The sequence below is a fragment of the Myotis myotis genome, unplaced genomic scaffold (assembly GCF_014108235.1).
Source record: "Myotis myotis isolate mMyoMyo1 unplaced genomic scaffold, mMyoMyo1.p scaffold_m19_p_15, whole genome shotgun sequence".
NCBI classification, from domain to species: Eukaryota; Metazoa; Chordata; class Mammalia; order Chiroptera; family Vespertilionidae; genus Myotis; species Myotis myotis.
In genome coordinates, this window is record NW_023416319.1 from 25,358,920 (window position 1) to 25,377,275 (window position 18,356).

Genomic DNA, 18,356 nt, shown 5'->3' on the forward strand with positions numbered 1-18,356 from the left:
TGCTTCTGTTTACTCGGTCTCTTCCAGCTCTGGTTAATCCTGCCTACAGCTGTGCCCTTCACTGTCCTTACACTGTATTCCTAGGTTTCCTCCCCGCAAAAGACAACTCCACGAGACCACGTGGTGCTCGTGTTTGCGCCAGCACTCCCCACCCTCTCCAAATCAGCCTACCTTTCTAAAAATAATCCCTTCTCCTCCCTCCCCTCAGGCCTGTGAGCGGTTGGATCACTTAAACACAAACACACTCACAAACGTTTCAGGGAGGAGGGAACAACGTGAATGACCTTGCGAAGGTACCTAGCCCACAGGCGAGAGGAGTAGCAAACCTGAAACCTCTACAGATACCAGTATTTAACCTCTTCCCCGTGCAGTCCTCCGGAAGCTGCCCGCCTCGCTCAGTCTCTCCTCGGCTCTCTGCGCTGCACAAAGCCCAACCCGCCTATCCCTTCTTTGAAGACCCGGAGAACTTCAGTCCCCATGTTGAGAGTCGTCGGTGGCGGCGGCGGCGGGCAGGACTGGGCATGCTCAGTAGCGGGGACAGGTCTGGGAAGTGAGGAAGCCGCGTTTGAAGTCGCAGGGCCCCGGGATCCGGAGGAGGCGGGCTGCGGGGGCCCCAGCTGGGGTGGCGCTGGGATCCCCGATTCCGCGCCCGGGGAGAGCATGCTTCAGGCCGGCGCCGCAGAGCCCGCGCGCGGGGGGCAGGACGCGGAGGAGCTGGGGGAGAGGGTGGGAGGAGGGGAGGAGCACCCAGCTCGCCATCCCCCGGCGCCGGCTCTGCGGCTGCTGAATCGGAAGCCGCAGGGAGGATCCGGGGAAATAAAGACGCCCGAGAATGACCTCCAGCGAGGCCGCCTGAGGCGGGGCCCGCGCGCCGCCCCGCCAGCCTCTGCCATGGACGCTCACAGCGGGCAATCTGAGCGCTCGGCCCTGCACGCCCCGGGAGCCCCCGCGGGCGCCGGCAATGCTGCGGCGAACGGGCTGCTGCACAACGGCTTCCACCCGCCGCCCGTCCAGCCGTCGCGTCTCTGCAGCCGGGGGCCTGCGGGCGGCGGCGATGCGGCGCCCTCGCGCCTCCCGCTCCTGCCCGAGCTCCAGCCGCAGCCGCCGCCCCCTCAGCACGACTCCCCGGCCAAGAAATGCCGCCTCCGGAGGAGGACGGACTCCGGGAAGAAGAACCGGCCGCGTAAGTCCGCTGGGCCGGGGGCGCCGGCGGGAGGCAGAAGGCAGCGCGCGGGGCCAGGCACCCGGGAACGCCAGGGCGCGCGCCCGGTGCGCTCCAGCGCCCGGCGTCGGGGGTGGGGGTCGGGGGCACTGATCGGAGGGACGCCCCGAACTGATTTATTTTCCCAAGGAGCGCTGAGTACTAAAGCTCGCTGTCTGAGCCCGAGCCTTGCCTGCTTCCACCTGTAGAATGGGCCGATTGGACACGGAGCCTCGGGTGCTCTGTGGAAGGCAGAGGCACTGCTCGGCTTTCTGATTTGTCGGTGGAAAATAGCATGCGTGTGGACCTTTGTTGGGGTCTGGGAGCAAGGGTAGAACTAGAAGGGCTGTCGGAGCTCCCCTTTGCCTCATCGGAGCTCGTCTGGCTGGGTTTGGCGCTCCAGCAGCCAGCTTGCCCTTTGAATCGTAAAGTAGCAGCCAGCACCTTGGGTCCATTGGTGAGCTCGAGAGCTGGAGGCGTGGAGTTTGACAACCCTCCAAATCACAGCCTATTAAACGCTGTTTTTTCGCAGCCAATGAAAGGACCTGTTGGGCCAGACACACCCACTGATACCATGTGGGCCGGAACTATGTGGGCCAATGAGGATTGGAGGTGGATTTTTTTTTTTTTTCGGTAGTGGAAACTGGAGTTGAGGGTTTCTAATGCTAATATACAGCGCAGAAAGCTGTAACGCACTATTTCACAATCTAAAGCTTGTAGATGTAATGTTAGTTTGCAGAGTACCTTCCCAGCAGGGCGTTCTGGGATGTAAATTTGTGGGTCGAGTTTAGAACTGGTTTTTCCTATCTGAGCCGAACCTCATTCAACTAGTTACATCTTTCTGGGTGTCTTTAATGAAGCTTAAAAATGGCAAAAAACAAAGTAAGTAAGATGCATGCTAAAAAGTGATTGCATTAAAACATGCACCTTTTGCATATAGGTTATTCTGTTATAGGGACATTGCTAGATAAGTTTTGGATTTTTCTGTAAAAGCTTAATATTTGGCTAACATCTTCAGTTTGTTTCTCTCTGTTGATCCATTTAGACTCTTAGCTTTCTTGCATTCAATTAAAGTCTCCGAGACTTTGCAAAGTATTTTAACCTGACTGTGGGACGTGGCGGCTCTGATATTGTGTTTTGTAGGTCAGAAATATTTAGGTTGAAAGTTAGATCTTGTCTGGAACTTTGAAGCCACACAGCATATTTGGTCGTGGTTGTAAGACATTTAGCACCTGAATTTATATTTTCTTTCTTTTCTTTTTTTATTTTTTTTGAGACTTTTTAGAAAATGATTATTTATGGACTAAATATTGATTACTTTTGTCTTATTAAGCTGTTTTTATGTCTTTGGAAACTACATTTTAGTTATTTCTCTCATCCACATTAGCAAATAGTATGAGAGTTTGCAATGTAAATAGCTAAAATATAATGAAGAACTGTACTGAGTTTTTGTTTAGTATTGCTAGCTTGAATGATCTATGTTTGAGGATATAACACTTCTTAAAATAATTTTGAGGAATTGAAAATACACTCTTAATGGCTTGGAGACAAAGTAAAAATAACTTTGCCTTAACTTGTACTTGCAAACCCACAGGAATTATTTTAGAATACAAGAAAATACAACATTATGTCTGTGCTTTGTGTTGAAAAGTAAAGTGGTTTGTATTTTTTACAAAAATAAGCATTTTAGTTTATTTTAAACTTAGCAACCGTATTTACTTACAAACTGTTAAAAAGGATTCGTCAAAATTAACTTTATTCTCCTACCATGTTTTCTTTTCTCAGATTTGAACAAGCATTTCAGAGATAAATTTTACATGTTCTGAGTCACATATGCTGTGTTCACCACCAAAATTTCTTAGTTAAAACTAGGCTTAATTTAATATCTTCACACATTGCCTGTAAACATTCAGGGATCTTCTTATAAAAATACTGCTCAATCAGTTGATATTTAGGTACTCTATGATGACTCTACTGAGAGTTAAGCATGTTTCTATTTTATTACAAAGAGTATTTAAGAGTGTGTTAGTGGTGGAAGCACCAAAGCTGGACAAGCAATTTCTACTTACCAGTTTACAACATCAGACACCTACTTCTGTCTGAACAACTGTATGTTAGGACAGTCAGATGATCACTTCTCAGGCAGGCACCTGGAATGCATGTGTGGGATGCTGTGTTTCTATTTGGTAATATTTTGAGTTGAATATAATAGCACATTCAAATGCCTAATGTTTAAAATAATAAATGGAACAAAATAAACAGGTCAGTAGTTTTCAATGATTTACAAAATTTAAATCTGAGCCCTCAGTGCTGGGACTGTTCACAATCTTGTAATCTAAAAATCAGACCAGTGGCAGATTGATTTCACTAAACCAGGAAGGTGGAATATTATTCGCTGTCTTCACCTAAAGGACCATCACCTCACCCTACATTATTCTTGCAAAGCTTTTCCAAAACTGCTTCCTCAATCTTCCTTGGCTACTTTACCTGCCTCTGCTACTTAGCAGCTGTGTGACCTCAGCACTCATCCTGAAATGCTGGGCGTGGCTAGGTGATCTCCAAGCGTTGTTTCTTGTACCTTCAAAAATACCATGATACTTTTTGCCCCAGCTGGTTTGGCTCAGTGGATAGAGCCTCGGCCTGCGGACTAAAGGGTCCCAGGTTTGATTCCAGTCAAGGGTACATTCCTGGATTGCGGGCTCCATCCCCAGTAGGGGTATTGCAGGAGGCATCCGATCAATGATCCTCTCTCATCATTGATGTTTTTTTATCTCTCTCCCCCCCTCCCTTCCTCTCTGAATTCTATAAAAATATATTAAAAAAAATACTATGATACTTTGGACCTGACTTCTGTGCCTTAGTATTTCATTATGCCTTTTTACCTGTGCCAGTTGTTTTATGTTATTTGTCTTATCTCCCCAGTTAAGATGGAAGAATGATTATAGATAATATATTTTCTTATCTTATTCCTTGCACATGAATGTTTGATGTCACACAGGAAAAGGTGTAAGCGGCATCACCACCTCATTGAGGTAGTTGTTTCCATCTCTGCCATAGACTTTGGCAAAGTCCTTCACTAGAGTTTCCATATGGTGTCAATAGGGAGATTCCTTGGGTCTGCTGGGTGCTCTGATTGTTTGAAAGTTATATATAAATAGCACCTTATGGAGGCAGCTCACCTCCCAAATATTTTGAAATGAATGATAGATAGTCCTAATAAGATGCAACAAGTGCCTGATGTCCCATTGTAAATGGTGTAGTCATTTGAACCCCAGAGGGCTTGAGTTTGAATTGCAGCTGGGAGCTAGTAATTTAACTTCTGTGTTTCAGTTTTAGTATCGGTAGGATGGAGATCATCATACTACTTCATTGGGTTGATGTGAGGATTGAATATGAGGAACTTAGATTCCTGCTTGATACATAGCAGTCATTCAGTAAATGCCCGCTGTCTTCACCATACAGAACACTGTCCACCATTAATCCATAGGCCAAGAAAACTGAGCTGACAGACAACCTCAGACTGACTTTCTTAGTTTTAACAAAAAGCCCTTGATCTGGCCGGTTTGCTCAGTGGTTGGAGCATTGGCCCTCAGACCGAAGGGCTATGGGTTTGGTTCCTGGACAAAGGCATGTACCTGGGTTGCAGGCTCCATGCCCCTGCTCTGGTTGGGACGTATGTGGGAGGTAAACAATCGATGTGTCTTTCTCACATCAGTGTTTCTCTTTTTCCTCTTCCCTCCTTCCCTTCCACTCTCTAAAAATCAATGAAAAAATAATCCTCTGCTGGAGGATTAAAAAAAAAAGGCCTAGGATAAAAAAGACCACAACGTTGTTTGATTAGGTGTAACACTTGTAGTCCCATAATTGCCTTATTTTGCCCTCCCCCTTCAATTAGATAATACAAAAATATACCCAAAAAGCAGGAAAAAGTACCCACGGTCCCATCATTCAAAGAAAACATCAGCTTAAAATGTGCCATATCTGAAAGGTAGTACTAAAATGACATTTGGAATTCTCTTTTTAGCATGAAAATGTCATTTTTAATGATTTTATTATTTTCTCAATAGTCCATTATATGAGTATATCATAATTTGCTTAGTTGGTCACGTAGCTTTAGGCTGCAGCTCGGGTCTGGCATGACTAGTGCTGCAGCACCACCTTTGTACATAACTTTTCTACCCAATAAGCTATTTTCGATAAAATTGGTTGATATGTGTCTACTTTTTGAAGGAGGAACAGAAATGGCACAAAGTAGTATATAGATGTTGCCTTGAAATCCTGGATATTTTAGACCCCAAGGACAGTGCTAGATAAGCCCCACTGGAGGACAGAGGAAAACATTGTAAAGGAGAGAACGGTTTGAGTCACTGAACACTATGCTACAGAAAGACAAGTGTTTGAGCATCACCAGGAGGCTGGAGGATGTGAGCTGCCTTCCTCCTTCCCAGGGCATTGGAACAGGCTGGAATAAGTGCTGGATCAGTGTGGTGGCCTCCCGGAGAGGAAGTTCTGACTTCTCAGATCATCCAGGTAAACACTAGCAGAAAATAGGTGAGAGTTCATTGTGTACAAACAAATAAACCCAGATCCGTAACAGTTTTAGTGAGCCACCGTTGTGAGAATACAAGGCTTCAGTTTTCTAAATTTTGGGACATTTAGCTTTGGCACTTGGGCTTTCCACTACCTCAGAATCTGGCTAATTAGAAAAAGCAGGATAAAAGATATATTGGTAGAATTTTTTTGGTTGAATCTGCATCTAGTGTGGATACATGCGTATTAAAAAAAAAAAATCAGTAATTCTAGATGGATGGGAAGCTTTGTAATTTAAAACAAAAGGGCAAAATGGAAAGCAGGAACCTACTCTAGCATTGCTACCTTCTGGGATATGGTCAGATTCCCAAGTTTGTCAGTGAAGTTTGTCCAGTGCACATTTGAACTGAAGATTAAGAATTTAAGGCTCGCCGAAACCGGTTTGGCTCAGTGGATGGAGCGTCGGCTTGTGGACTGAGGGGTCGCAGGTTCGATTCCGGTCAAGGGCATGTACCTGGGTTGCGGGCACATCCCCAGTGGGAGATGTGCAGGAGGCAGCTGATCGGTGTTCCTCTCTCATCGATGTTTCTAACTCTCTATCTCTCTCCCTTCCTCTCTGTAAAAAATCAATAAAATATATTAAAAAAAAAAAAAAAAAAGAATTTAAGGCTCAAGCAGCCACCATCAAAGTGGTTGGGTCAGGTATCAGGATCTGGTGGACATATGAATATGACTTTTCCCCAAAAGATCAGTAAGTGGATTTCAACATTAATACAAAGCATATTTTGTTTGGCATAGTAATCAAAGATGGAAAGAGTGCTGTTAATTTTTAACATGTGGGACATTAAATTAAGCAAGTCAATAAAACAAAATCCATCATGGTTTTAGAGACAAAATTAGTAGGGAAACAAAGGACTACTGGTTTTAATTGACAGGTTTTTGGTTTTCTTTTGTGTGTGTGTGATAGCATGCCTTTTAATTGAGTGTGTGTGTTTTAATACTGACCAATTACCATGAAAATAAAAATAAATCAAGGTTTGACTTCTGTTATATTTAATTACCCGTGATTTAGCTTTCATTTGTAAGCTAGCATTCACCCTGGGATGACAGCATTCTGAATCAGATATGGAAACTGTTCAGTGTACCCAGTGTGGTTCGCAGAATTTCTAAGTAGACCTTTTCTCTAGATCATGCAGGTGTCAAGCTTGGTATCTCATTACTCAATTTATGACATCTTTGGATGCTTAGAGTTGGCTAATCATGCACATGCACGTGTGTGTGTGTCTGTGTTTTTCCTTGGAAAGAAGTAGATGATTCAAAGGGTCAGGGAAATTTTATTTTTAGAGGCAGTTACATCAAAATGATCTGGACCTCTACAGATGTCTTTATAGTTTGGAAAGAGGATGGAAGAACTTATGACAATAGTGGGTACCTACAGTAGTCGCGTTGGTTGACTGAGTAATTCGAGTAGCTTTTATTGAGCAACAACTATGTCCCTATTGTTTTGTATGTGTTTTTACAAAAATATGCACTGACCATTCCCACTCTTCATATGACAGATGGGGAAGGGGAGGCTCAGAGAAGTGAAGAAACCTGCCCTAACCCTGTAGTTAGTGAATCGCAGGGTCAAAATTCAAACCCAAGTCTAACTCCATTGCCAGCTAGCTGACATTCTTTTCTGCCACAATAAGCCTATTGTGTATTTATGTCAGGGTGGGGGGTGGGGGTGAAAGAAGTATGTTCTGTAAAACTTTCAGAAAAGTTAAGTGTGTGCACTTTTTACACCTTTGGCAAAAAGCTCATCTATGTGCTTGTAGAAGTAACAGCATCAGACACTCCCAACAAACACCCTGTGAGATAGGTATTGCTGTAGATTGAATGTGTGTGTCCCCAAATCCATAGAGTGACGTCCTGACCACAGGTGATGGTATTAAGAGGCAGGGCCTTTAGGAGGTGATTATTAGGTCATGATGTTTGAACCTTATGATTGGGATTAGTGTCCTTGTAAAAGAGACCGCGGAGAGCTAGCCAACCCTTTCTGCCGTGTGAGGTTGCAGCAAAAAGACAGCAATAAAGGAAGTGGGCCCTAACCAGACACCGAATCTGCCAGCACCTGATCTTGGATTCCAGAACCGTGAGAAATAATTTGATGTATATACGCTCCCAGCGTGTGGTATTTCTGTTAGAGCTGCCCAAATGGACTAAGACAGGTACTATCGCGGTCCTCCTTTACAGGTGAAGAAACTGAGGGAGGGCCCACATACTCTGGGTAAAACCACCTAAGTCCAGATTTTGACCCTGTTGGGCCACTGGACCACTCAGGAGAGTAGTGGGTTTCAAAGAAGTGTGGACAGTTTCTGGGGTGGAGCCGTCTAGACCTTGGGAGCCATCAGATCCTCATTTTACTAATAAGTGTGAAATTCTTAACTTCTTAGAAGCTTGCTTTGAATAGAGATAATGGTGCCTATTTTTTTTTTTTTAATCAGTTGTGAGGACCAATTGTAGTAAACATAAATAAAGTGTATAGTAGAATGCCTGGACCCTGGTACGTGCTTAGTAAAAAATATTTTACTATTAATGCTAGCTACTATTAATAAAGGGCATTTAATATTAATATTAATGCTGTTAGGCACAGAGGCTTTTAAACTTTCTGAAACCTCAGGATTTCTGTGAACTCATCTTGTTCCAACTGAGATCCTTTTGGGAACTGGGTTTCAGGGTATGCTCCAACTTGAGCTGACATCACCGGAATGGAAGCTCCCCTAATTCCCTCTGACATTTCTAGAAGGACACCCGACCTGTGTCACAAGTCTTGACCTCATTGTCACTTTCATAGATTTCCTCATATCAACTGCTGAGATCGAGTATGGTGTACCCTGTGGGAGAGTGATGTTGGTGACATTTTGTTGTTATTGTTTTCAAAAATATATTTTTATTGATTTCAGAGAGGAAGGGAGAGAGATAGAAACATCAATGATTTATTGATGGGCTGACTCCTGCACACTCCCTACTGGGGATCCAGCTTGCAACCCAGACATGTGCCCTAACTGGGAATCAAACCATGACCTCCTCGTTCATAGGTCAATGGATACTCAACCACTGGGCCACACAGGCTGGACTGATGTTGGCAATTTTGTAAGAATGTGTCATTTACTGCTAATCTAGTTTCAGGAGAAAGTTCCTTTTATTTTTTTTCCTTCAATGTTTTAAAAAATATATATATATTTTATTGATTTTTCACAGAGAGAAAGGGAGAGGGACAAAGAGTTAGAAACATCGATGAGAGAGCAACATCGATCAGCTGCCTCCTGCACACCCCTCACTGGAGATGTGCCTGAAACCAAGGTACATGCCCTTGACCAGAATCGAACCCAGGACCCTTCAGTCCGAAGGCTGACACTCTATCCACTGAGCCAAACCAGTCAGGGCCTAAGAAAGTTCCTTTTTTTTAAATATATTTTATTGATTTTTTACAGAGAGGAAGGGAGAGAGATAGAGAGTTAGAAACATCGATGAGAGAGAAACATCGATCAGCTGCCTCCTGCACACCTCCCACTGGGGATGTGCCTGCAACCCAGGTACATGCCCTTGACCGGAATCGAACCTGGGACCCTTCAGTCCGCAGGCCGACGCTCTATCCACTGAGCCAAACCGGCTTTGGCAAAAGTTCCTTTTTTAAAAAAGTTATCTCAGGCCTTGAAGGAGTCAGATATGCATGCACAAAAGATATGAGAAGGATTAGGAGAGTGAGCACTTTTCCTTTATAAATTCAGCTTTTAGCTGCATGAATTGAACAAGGCTTCAGAATTCAGAACTGCTGCATTCGGTTCTTGGAACTTCATTTTAACCCCAGCCCAGCAAACTTTCTTCTGGTAAATAAGAGGATGGATATTTCTGGGCACCTGTTGCCTTTGAAACCAGCCTGTGAACTCTTTGGTATGCCTGACCTTGACCCTATGCTGAACCTGAGGCCGCAGGGACTTTAGATAGCAGCTCAGGACAGTCTGGACCTTCCTGAACCTCTGTGACCTGTGACCAGACTGGGCAGTGCCAGTTACTAGGAACCTCCTGGGGCTCCTGGACAAACAACTCCTGTGTAGCCTGAAGTAGGCTGTCTAGGAGTGACAGAGGCAGGGACGGACTTAGTTAAGTTCAAGCTCTGTATGTGTAAGCAGTGTGGTGAGACTTCCAGCAAAGCACAAGTACTCAGTAAGGGTTAGCTGTTATTATGGGTGATGGTGTTAGATGTCCTTCCTTATATTAAGTCAAAATCTGCCTCCCCATAACTTCGACCTGTGTTCCTTGACAAGACAGTATAGCATCTGTCTTCTACGTGATGCTCATTAGATATTTAAAGACAGTCATTTTATCTTGGCTGTTTCTTGGGGTCCTACCCTCTGAAGGACCAAGACCCAAACCTTTATCTGCCAGACTTGATCACCCATGAGATTCAGAGCAGGTTGTATTAGGTTGCCAGAAAGTATTAAAGCTTTAGACTAGAGGGTGGCTTTGTGGGGTTGTCATAAAGGGATCAGGCAAGTGTTGATCTGGAGTGGCCTTGAACACTGAGATTTAATAATCCCTATGGGTCCCACAGGGACAAACTAGTTGTTTTTTGTTTTGTTTTTCCTTTGGGCCAGGCACTGTGCTCAACTCTGGATGACATACTCGGTTTCATGTGGTTCTAAGCTGGAGTGCAGCCTGAAGCCAGTTGCCTGGCTTGATTTCACTCAAATACTGTGGTAGTTCCGTGTCACTATTCTGTGGGTATTTGAGCCAGAGGACTGGAACCTAGTTGAGGCTGCTTACTATTAACACTTGCCCAACTGCCTATGTTCGATGAAAAATATCTAAAGAGATGCTATATATTTAGGGGGAGGAAGGTAATATCAGTTTGGCCAAGGAGATAATCACATCTTACCTTTTAAGGAAGGTTCTTAATATGAGGAAGTGGCCCAAATGTGATTTGTTCTTTGGGGTGACCACATATTTCTAAAGAGTGGTAGGGGGGTACCACAGGAGTCCCAGCAGTATGCTAGAGTTGACTCCTACAGGCTCTGGGAGCTGGTTGTATGCATTAACTCCTAACTCTGCATTCAATGTCCTTGTGTTAGTAGCTTGAAAATGGCCATCGTGGGAGTATTTACACAATGAAAACTGGCAAACGCTGAAAATCAGGGCTTTATTTTCAGAGAGCCAGTTGTTAAACATTTACCGGCACACCACTGACTAGGATTCAGGTCACATGTCACTCAAGAGAAAAGTCCCAGAGAGCATCAGTAATACAAACTGAATTATTAAAGCATTTGAGGCAGAGAATGGGAAGAACAGGTCAGCAGGGCCTCTGCTAAGTAGGACAATGCCAGAAGACGAGCTAGTTGAGGGAGCCTTATTCTCAGGAAAGTATTCTACAAATATTTGTGGGCCTTCTATGGTATAAGGGTAGACTTTGGAATCACATTGTTATCCGCACCCCCATTTTCCCTCTTAAATTACTACCTCAAATATAGTTGGGCTCAATAAAAAAAATATATATATATATATATATATATATATATATATATACACACACATATACATATATATATATATATACATATATAGTTGGGCTCAGTGCTGAATTACCCAGTAAGCTGAATAAGCAGGGGTTAGTGCACCAGCAATGTGCACCAGCAGGGGGACCAAGGAAAGGAGAAAAAATGAATATACTACATGTCTTCATGTCTTTATGATAGATACAGATATAGATACAGATATAGAGATATAGATATTATAGATATAGATATGCATGCAGTAAAGTATTAACCAAAGGAAAATAATAACTCTGGGCTTCTTTATCCTTATTTTATGATTCACTGTTTTCATTTTGAGTGACTTGGAATATTTTGAGTTTCGCGTTCATGACTTATGGTTTGGGAACACCGACATTTTTTTTCTTTAACTAGGAGAAAATCTCTGGCCCCACTGGAGACTGGCACCTTTCTAATGTATTTATTGCTGCAGAAATGGCAGGGTGGAGTTGCCAGAATAGCTTTATTTCATGATTCTGACGAGGGCGGGCAGGTTGAAATTTGTCCTAGCCAAGAGGGAAAGGCACTTGGAATGTTTGTTTCCATAAACAAAATTTGTGAGGTAAAAAAAAGGGACTTTTCCCTTTATACCCATTTGAATTTTTTTTTTTAATATATTTTATTGATTTTTTACAGAGAGGAAGGGAGAGAGATAGAGAGTTAGAAACATCGATGAGAGAGAAACATCGATCAGCCGCCTCCTGCACATCCCCCACCGGGGATATGCCCGCAACCCAGGTACATGCCCTTGACCGGAATCGAACCTGGAACCTTTCAGTCCGCAGGCCGACACTCTATCCACTGAGCCAAACCGGTTTTGGCCCCATTTGAATTTTATTCCAAAGGTAAACTGCTGCTTCATTTGTCCTCTCACTGTCCTAAAGGAGTATTTGGAGAATGTTGAGATTTAAATAGTCTTTTTATTTAGGAAAATTTCAAAATTATTTAAAAAACCAGAGTGTAGAGTATAATTAACTGCTAATTACTCATCACTCAGCTTCTATCATTATCAACTCATGTTCAATCTTATTTTATCTATTACAAGGGAACTTTCCCCTCCCAAACTAAGTGCTGTTGAAGCAAATCTCAGATATCAGATCATTTCAGTGGTAAATGTTTTCACATGTATCTCTAAAAGATAAGAACGCTTTTAAAAATCCTCACCAAGGATATTTTCCCATTGATTTTCAGAGAGAGTGGAAAGGAAGGTGGGGAGAGAGAAACATCAGTGTGAGACCGATCAAGGCCAGGTACAGGCCTTTGACTGGAATCAAACCGCCAACCCTTCTGTGCATAGGCTGACACTGTGACAACTGAGTCACGCAGGCCAGGCAAGAACTCTAAAAAACCCAACTGAACTCTGTTACTTGCTAAAAAGAAGTTAACAATTTATTATACCTAGTTGAGAGACTATATATAGTATTTTATGATGCACAATAGATAAGTTCACGTATCTAACCACAGTGCATACTGTTACACTAGTGGCCCGTTGCATGAAGATTCGAGCAATAGGCCTTCCTTCCCCTGGCTGCCGGCACCGGTTTTCCTCCAGCACCCGGGACCCAGGCCTTTGGTCCGGCCGCAGCAGCGAGGCTTGGCTTCTCCCCCAGCGACCCAGGCCCCCAGCCCCTCCTTGAGCGGAGCCCAGGGCCAACGGGAAACTTGGCTTCCTCCGTCGCGGGGAGCAACCCAAGCCTCCTGCTTGCTCCAGCTCTGTGACCGCCGCCATCTTCAGTCTTCGCTCTGTGCCTACGTATGCAAATTAACTGCCATCTTTGTTGGGTTGATTTGCATAGTCACTCTGATGGGCTGGCAGGTGTGGTGGAGTGATGGTTAATTTGCATGTTTCTCTTATAGGATTCTATTTGATAGATAGATGATAATCTAATAATGTGTTGCCTGTGAGGATTCATTTGTTTGCCAGTACCTGTTATTATTTTTTATGATTGATTTTTAACCATTTTTTTCTTAGGCTGCGATTAGAAACCTTATTCTTGGTGCTAAGTAGTAGGCTGCTAGAGAAAGCTGCTTTGCTCGGCCGATGTGGCTCAGTGGTTGAGCGTCGTCCTATGAACCAGGAGGTCACAGTTTGATTCCCGGTCAGGGCACATGCCTGGGTTGTAGACTCGATCTCTAGTAGGAGGTGTGCAGGAGGTAGCAGAATGATTCTCTCTCATCATTGATGTTTCCATCTCTCCCTCTCCCTGCCTCTCTCTGAAATCAACTTAAAAAATAGTGCTTTGGTATCACTCCAAATCGCTGGACTAGAATGATTAGTATCCCTTCTGTAGTTTCTGGTTTCAGATTGAGAGATTAGGAACAGTATTAAAAGAATTCTAGCCCTTTCCTTTCCTCTGAAGTCATGTACAGTATAGAATTTCTAAGGGGTCCAAATAATATATTTAAAATTGTTCTTTAAAAATATTTTTGTCTGTTTAAAAGCTGTAATTAAAAAGCATGCGGAGTCCATCTAACTAATGTTTGAGTGGGTTTGTTAACCTCTCTGAGCCTTAGTTTCTTCATCTGTAAAATGGGTATAATAATAGAGCCTGGCCTCCTCATTGGGTTATGAGAATTAAGTTAAATATTGGATATAAAGCACAGCACCTGGCATATAGTAAGCCCTTAATGTTAGTAGGTACAATGCTGCTTTGGGTTAACTTATTATAGACATTGGAATAAGCTTCTGAATTTTTATAAACAGGCCATTTATTGGCAAGTTTGTAGCTCCGAAGTCGTTTAAAAAGTTTGGCCTGTGCATATATGTCCACACAAAATTGCATAAGCCAGTACACCACTTCAGCCCACGTGTACCAAACTCGGTTACATTGAGGCCATGCTTAGGCATATTTGCTTGGCAAATGCTCTCACTCTGGCTTAGGTCAGTTACGTAATAACAAATAAATGGGTAACCTGTCAAGTCCTGGTAATGCTGTTCTTAGATTTTTAACGCTTATTATAAGGTGTAGATGCCTTTAGTCTTATTTTTATATCTATTACAAGCAAAGTGAACAGTTGTTAGATATTTTTAGTCTTCAGCTTTTTGTGAAACATTTTCAGCGAGTCTTTTCAAGTGACGAAATCAGTTTTGATTCAAGAAATCCCTGAGACTGCAAGCAAAGCTGTTTGAAAACCAGTTAGGATGTACGCCTCCTCTCTGTGAAGCAGGCTTTCCCCCCTCCCAACCCCGGCCCCCCCCCCCCCGGCCCCCCCCCCCCTCCGCCGTGCCATCCACACAAAATACAGAAACACATTGGATGCTGAAGTTCATGAAACTGTAGCTGTTTTCCAGTGACAGTTTTCCAGCCTTTATGTTCATCAAAACTGCATCGTTCTCACTAACTTTACATTCAATGTGCTATTTTTTGTAAACTAAACCATGCAAATAAGATTCTTTCTATTGCTTTCGTATGTGAGGTCCAGAGTTAAGATGTAATAGAACAAAAAAAGTGCCAATGCCAAAGAGTTTGAAAAATCTCACCTTAATGATATAGAAGGGCACTATGCCCCCAAACTAAATGGCATCAGATAAATAAAATGTTAAAGTTCATTTGTACACTTTTACGTTTTAATCTCATTTCTCAATGAGATTTTACATCTAGCTGTGCCTCTGATAAAGATTGTTATCGTAAAAAAACAATTTATTACTAATTACAGTGATCATCACTTCTGGTACCTTGCCAGCAATAACCCAGAGGCCAACTGAGATCCCGGAAGGAAGTGAACACTTCTGAACAACCAAAATCAGTGTTGCAGAGTAGATAACATTGGAGATACTCGTGTGTTTTACACCTGGAGTACTTCCTGTACTCTCTGAGTCTCTGTCACTCTTACCACAGTCACACTTCTAACAGACTTGATTGTTCTGGTTCCTCTGCATTCATTGCAGGTTCGGGACAGACATGCTGCAGGAAAACCGACCGGCAGCAGCAAGACATGAACAGTTAGTCCGATAGCAGGACATAGAAAGCTGTAATAAAGACAAAAGAATACTTAAACTTAAACCATAGCAACCTGGGAAGCAGAGGTTTCTGAGGACAACAGTATATAGCAGGCACACTAACGAATTCTTATATGACCCGGAGTCATCAGCAAGAGCTACAGTTTTTTTTAAGAATGTGGGAAAGATTTTAGAAAGATTTCTTTCTAAAACTATTATAATTGGGCATTTATATTCTAAGTGTTATCTATAAAATGAAGACCAGAGCTGTGCATACGTATAAAATCTGCTTTATTGAGATATAACATGTAAAGTGTACAGTTCAGTGTTTTCAGCGTGTCAAGTGCAATCATCGGCATAATTTTATTTTTTACTTCAGTTATTTTTAATTAAAATTGACATACAGTGTTATATTAATTTTAGGTGTACAACACAGTGTTTCAGCATTTATATGCCTTTACAAAGTGGCCACTACCATAAGTCCAGCAACCATCCATCCACATATAGTTATAGTTACTAGAGGCCTGATGCACGAAATTCATGTAAGAGTAGGCCTTCTTTCCCCACAGCTGCCAGCACCGGCTTCCCTCTGGCACCCAGGCCCCGGGCTTCCCTTGCAGCCCCGGCTTCATCTGGAAGGTCATCCAGTCTAATTAGCATATTACTCTTTTATTATTATAGAATTAAGACTCTTCCCTATACCGTACCTTACAACTGTAGAACACTTCGTCACCCCAAAAAAACTTACTAGCAGTCACGCTCCTTTTCCCCCCCCTGCAACTTCAAAACCTAGGCAACCGCTAATCTTTCTGTCTCCATAGGTTGGCCTATTGTAGACATTTCATATAAATGCAATTTATAATAGCAACCTTCCCAGTGGCCCCGACCTTAATCACACCACCTTCTTCAGCAGAGATAGAGTCCCTGGACTAAAGAAGATAGTCCTTTGTGGTTGGCTCCTTCCACTTAGCTTAGTGTTTTCAAGGCCCATCAGGTCTAAATTATTTCAGTATTTTGTTCCTATTTATTTCCAAATAATATTTCATTGTACGGTGATATCACATGTGACTTACGCATTGCTTGATGGACTTCCACTTTTTGCTATTATGAGTAATGCTCCCATGGACTTTCGCATACCAGTTTTTGTGTGGACATGTGTTTTTAGTTCTCCTGGGTATATACCTAAGAGTGGACTTACAGATACTGAACTAACTTATGTTTAACCTCTTGCAGAACTGCCAGACTGTTTTCCAAAGTGACTGCACTATTTTATTTTCCCACAAGGGGTGTAGGAGGGTTCCACTTTCTCCACATCCTAACCCAACACTTGTTGTTTTCCATTTTTTAGATTATAGCCATCCTGGTGGGTTTGAAGTGGTATCTTATTGTGGTTTAGATGTGTGTTTCCCTAAAAGCTCTTACGCCTCTCCAACACTGACATCCTGTGATTTTAAACGTTTTTTGGGTTTGAATGTCATCTCCAGTTAAATAAGATCCTTGAATGGCTAGGAAGTGTCAGGTTTTACTTCGTTATCGTTACTGTGCTTATGGGGGAACCCTGCATAGAGCTGCCATTGGTAAATATTAAAGGATTGCTTTAATTAAGTCGTGTCCAGCACTAGGACAATGTGAGTTTCACTCAGCAGAGTTTGCCCCCTTTTCCAGACTGTTCTTGATTAACAGTAAGTCCTCGCAGCCTAGAATGTAAGTGCCGACAGGGCAGGTGCATTGCCACCTCCCCAACTCCGTGCCACAGTGCCTCACACTGTCTAGGAACAAAATACAGATCTGTTCAGCGAGTCTGTGGATGCATAAGCACGTAGTTGTTCTCGGATTACTTGGCGAGGGTGCTTGTGACCTCTATTTCAGTTTGCATTGCAGGTGAGCATTTGGCACATCCTTCCTCCATCCCCACTCAGCTCAACTTTAGAGATTTGCCAGACGTAAACGGTTGAGCTAAAATAAACGAACAAACTCTATTTCCAGTAGATCTGTTGTTCTCCCTGGCGGTGCCGACTAGCAGTGCTGTTCTCTCCATAATTAGCCACTCTCTGGTGTTAAATTGTCAGGAGCATCCCTGAAGTCAATAAGTATGCTCTGGTGGCTTGTCAGAACAGCAAGCTAAACCTCTTGGTGATTTAAACTGGGATTTGTTTAAGCAAGTAATGAGATTACCATCCTGAGCCACAAGGAGGGGCGGTGGATGGTTGGAGGAGCCATTCTGGGTAGAAGCTGTGATCAGTTCTGGTTGCTGAAACAATTTCATTGGAGATAGTCACACAGGTGCACTCATGCCCCTTGGCACATGTCTGCATAGTGAAACATGTGGAATCTTCTTTAGTCCAGGGACTCTATTTCTGCTGAAGAAGGTGGTGTGATTAAGGACAGGCTGCTGCTTGGTGGAAAAAAGGGATGATGACCATAAATGTCTGCAGTTGTTTTTTTCCCCCGTCTCCTCAGTCTGAGAACGTTACTTTGGCATGGCAAACACATTTCATCTGCGGTTCACTTCCTCTCCTTAAGTCCTGGAGCAGAAACATAGGGCTGACTGTAGGGACACTGGGGAGAAAATGAGCTCGCTGGTCACTAGAGTGACACCCCTCTTTCTACTGGGTGGCCCCAGGACCTTGGGAAAGTATATTTCACGGAGCTGCTCATGAACTTGAGGAAGAAAACCAAGGAAACAAATTTTTACCTCCAGGGATTTGACATTTTGGATCCTCTCAGCTCCAGCTCCATCTTGCCCTGCTTCCTCCTGGTCCAGATGCAAGCTGAGAATGCATTTACTGGTGCCACCAGAATGGCGCCCTGCAAGAGTTTTTTATTTATCTATTTTTTTCTTTCTCAAATCTTAACCTTGAAAAACCAGAGAAAGTAACATAACTTTTATGTTGGTGTTTCTGTCTGTATCAAGACCAACCACATGGTTTGTAAATCAAAGAATGTCTGCCTGCCTGACCTAAATACATGAGTGCTGTTCCCAGAGCTAACTTCTTTCTTACTCTCTCTCTCTTTTTTTAATTTGTTGGGGTACATGTTTCAAATGTACAATTCAATGAAACATCATCCGCACACTGCAGTGTGTGCCCATCAACCCAAGCAAAGTCTCTTTCCG

General features: G+C 43.2%; 1 protein-coding gene across 5 annotated transcripts in view; it reads left to right on the plus strand.

The window, feature by feature from the left end:
* The first annotated feature begins 248 nt into the window (after nucleotides 1-248).
* The window catches only part of PANK1 (pantothenate kinase 1), a 50,354-nt gene continuing 32,246 nt past the window's right edge, over nucleotides 249-18,356 (plus strand). For 3 of the 5 annotated variants that reach the window (XM_036336655.1, XM_036336656.1, XM_036336657.1), the window contains exon 1: nucleotides 249-1,183. In XM_036336655.1, the coding sequence (XP_036192548.1) occupies nucleotides 478-1,183 (706 nt within the window). In that variant the 5' untranslated portion in view covers nucleotides 249-477. Of the gene's footprint in view, nucleotides 1,184-1,828; nucleotides 2,084-18,356 lie in introns of those variants that run through there. The other 2 variants (XM_036336659.1, XM_036336658.1) reach the window with 2 other exon arrangements.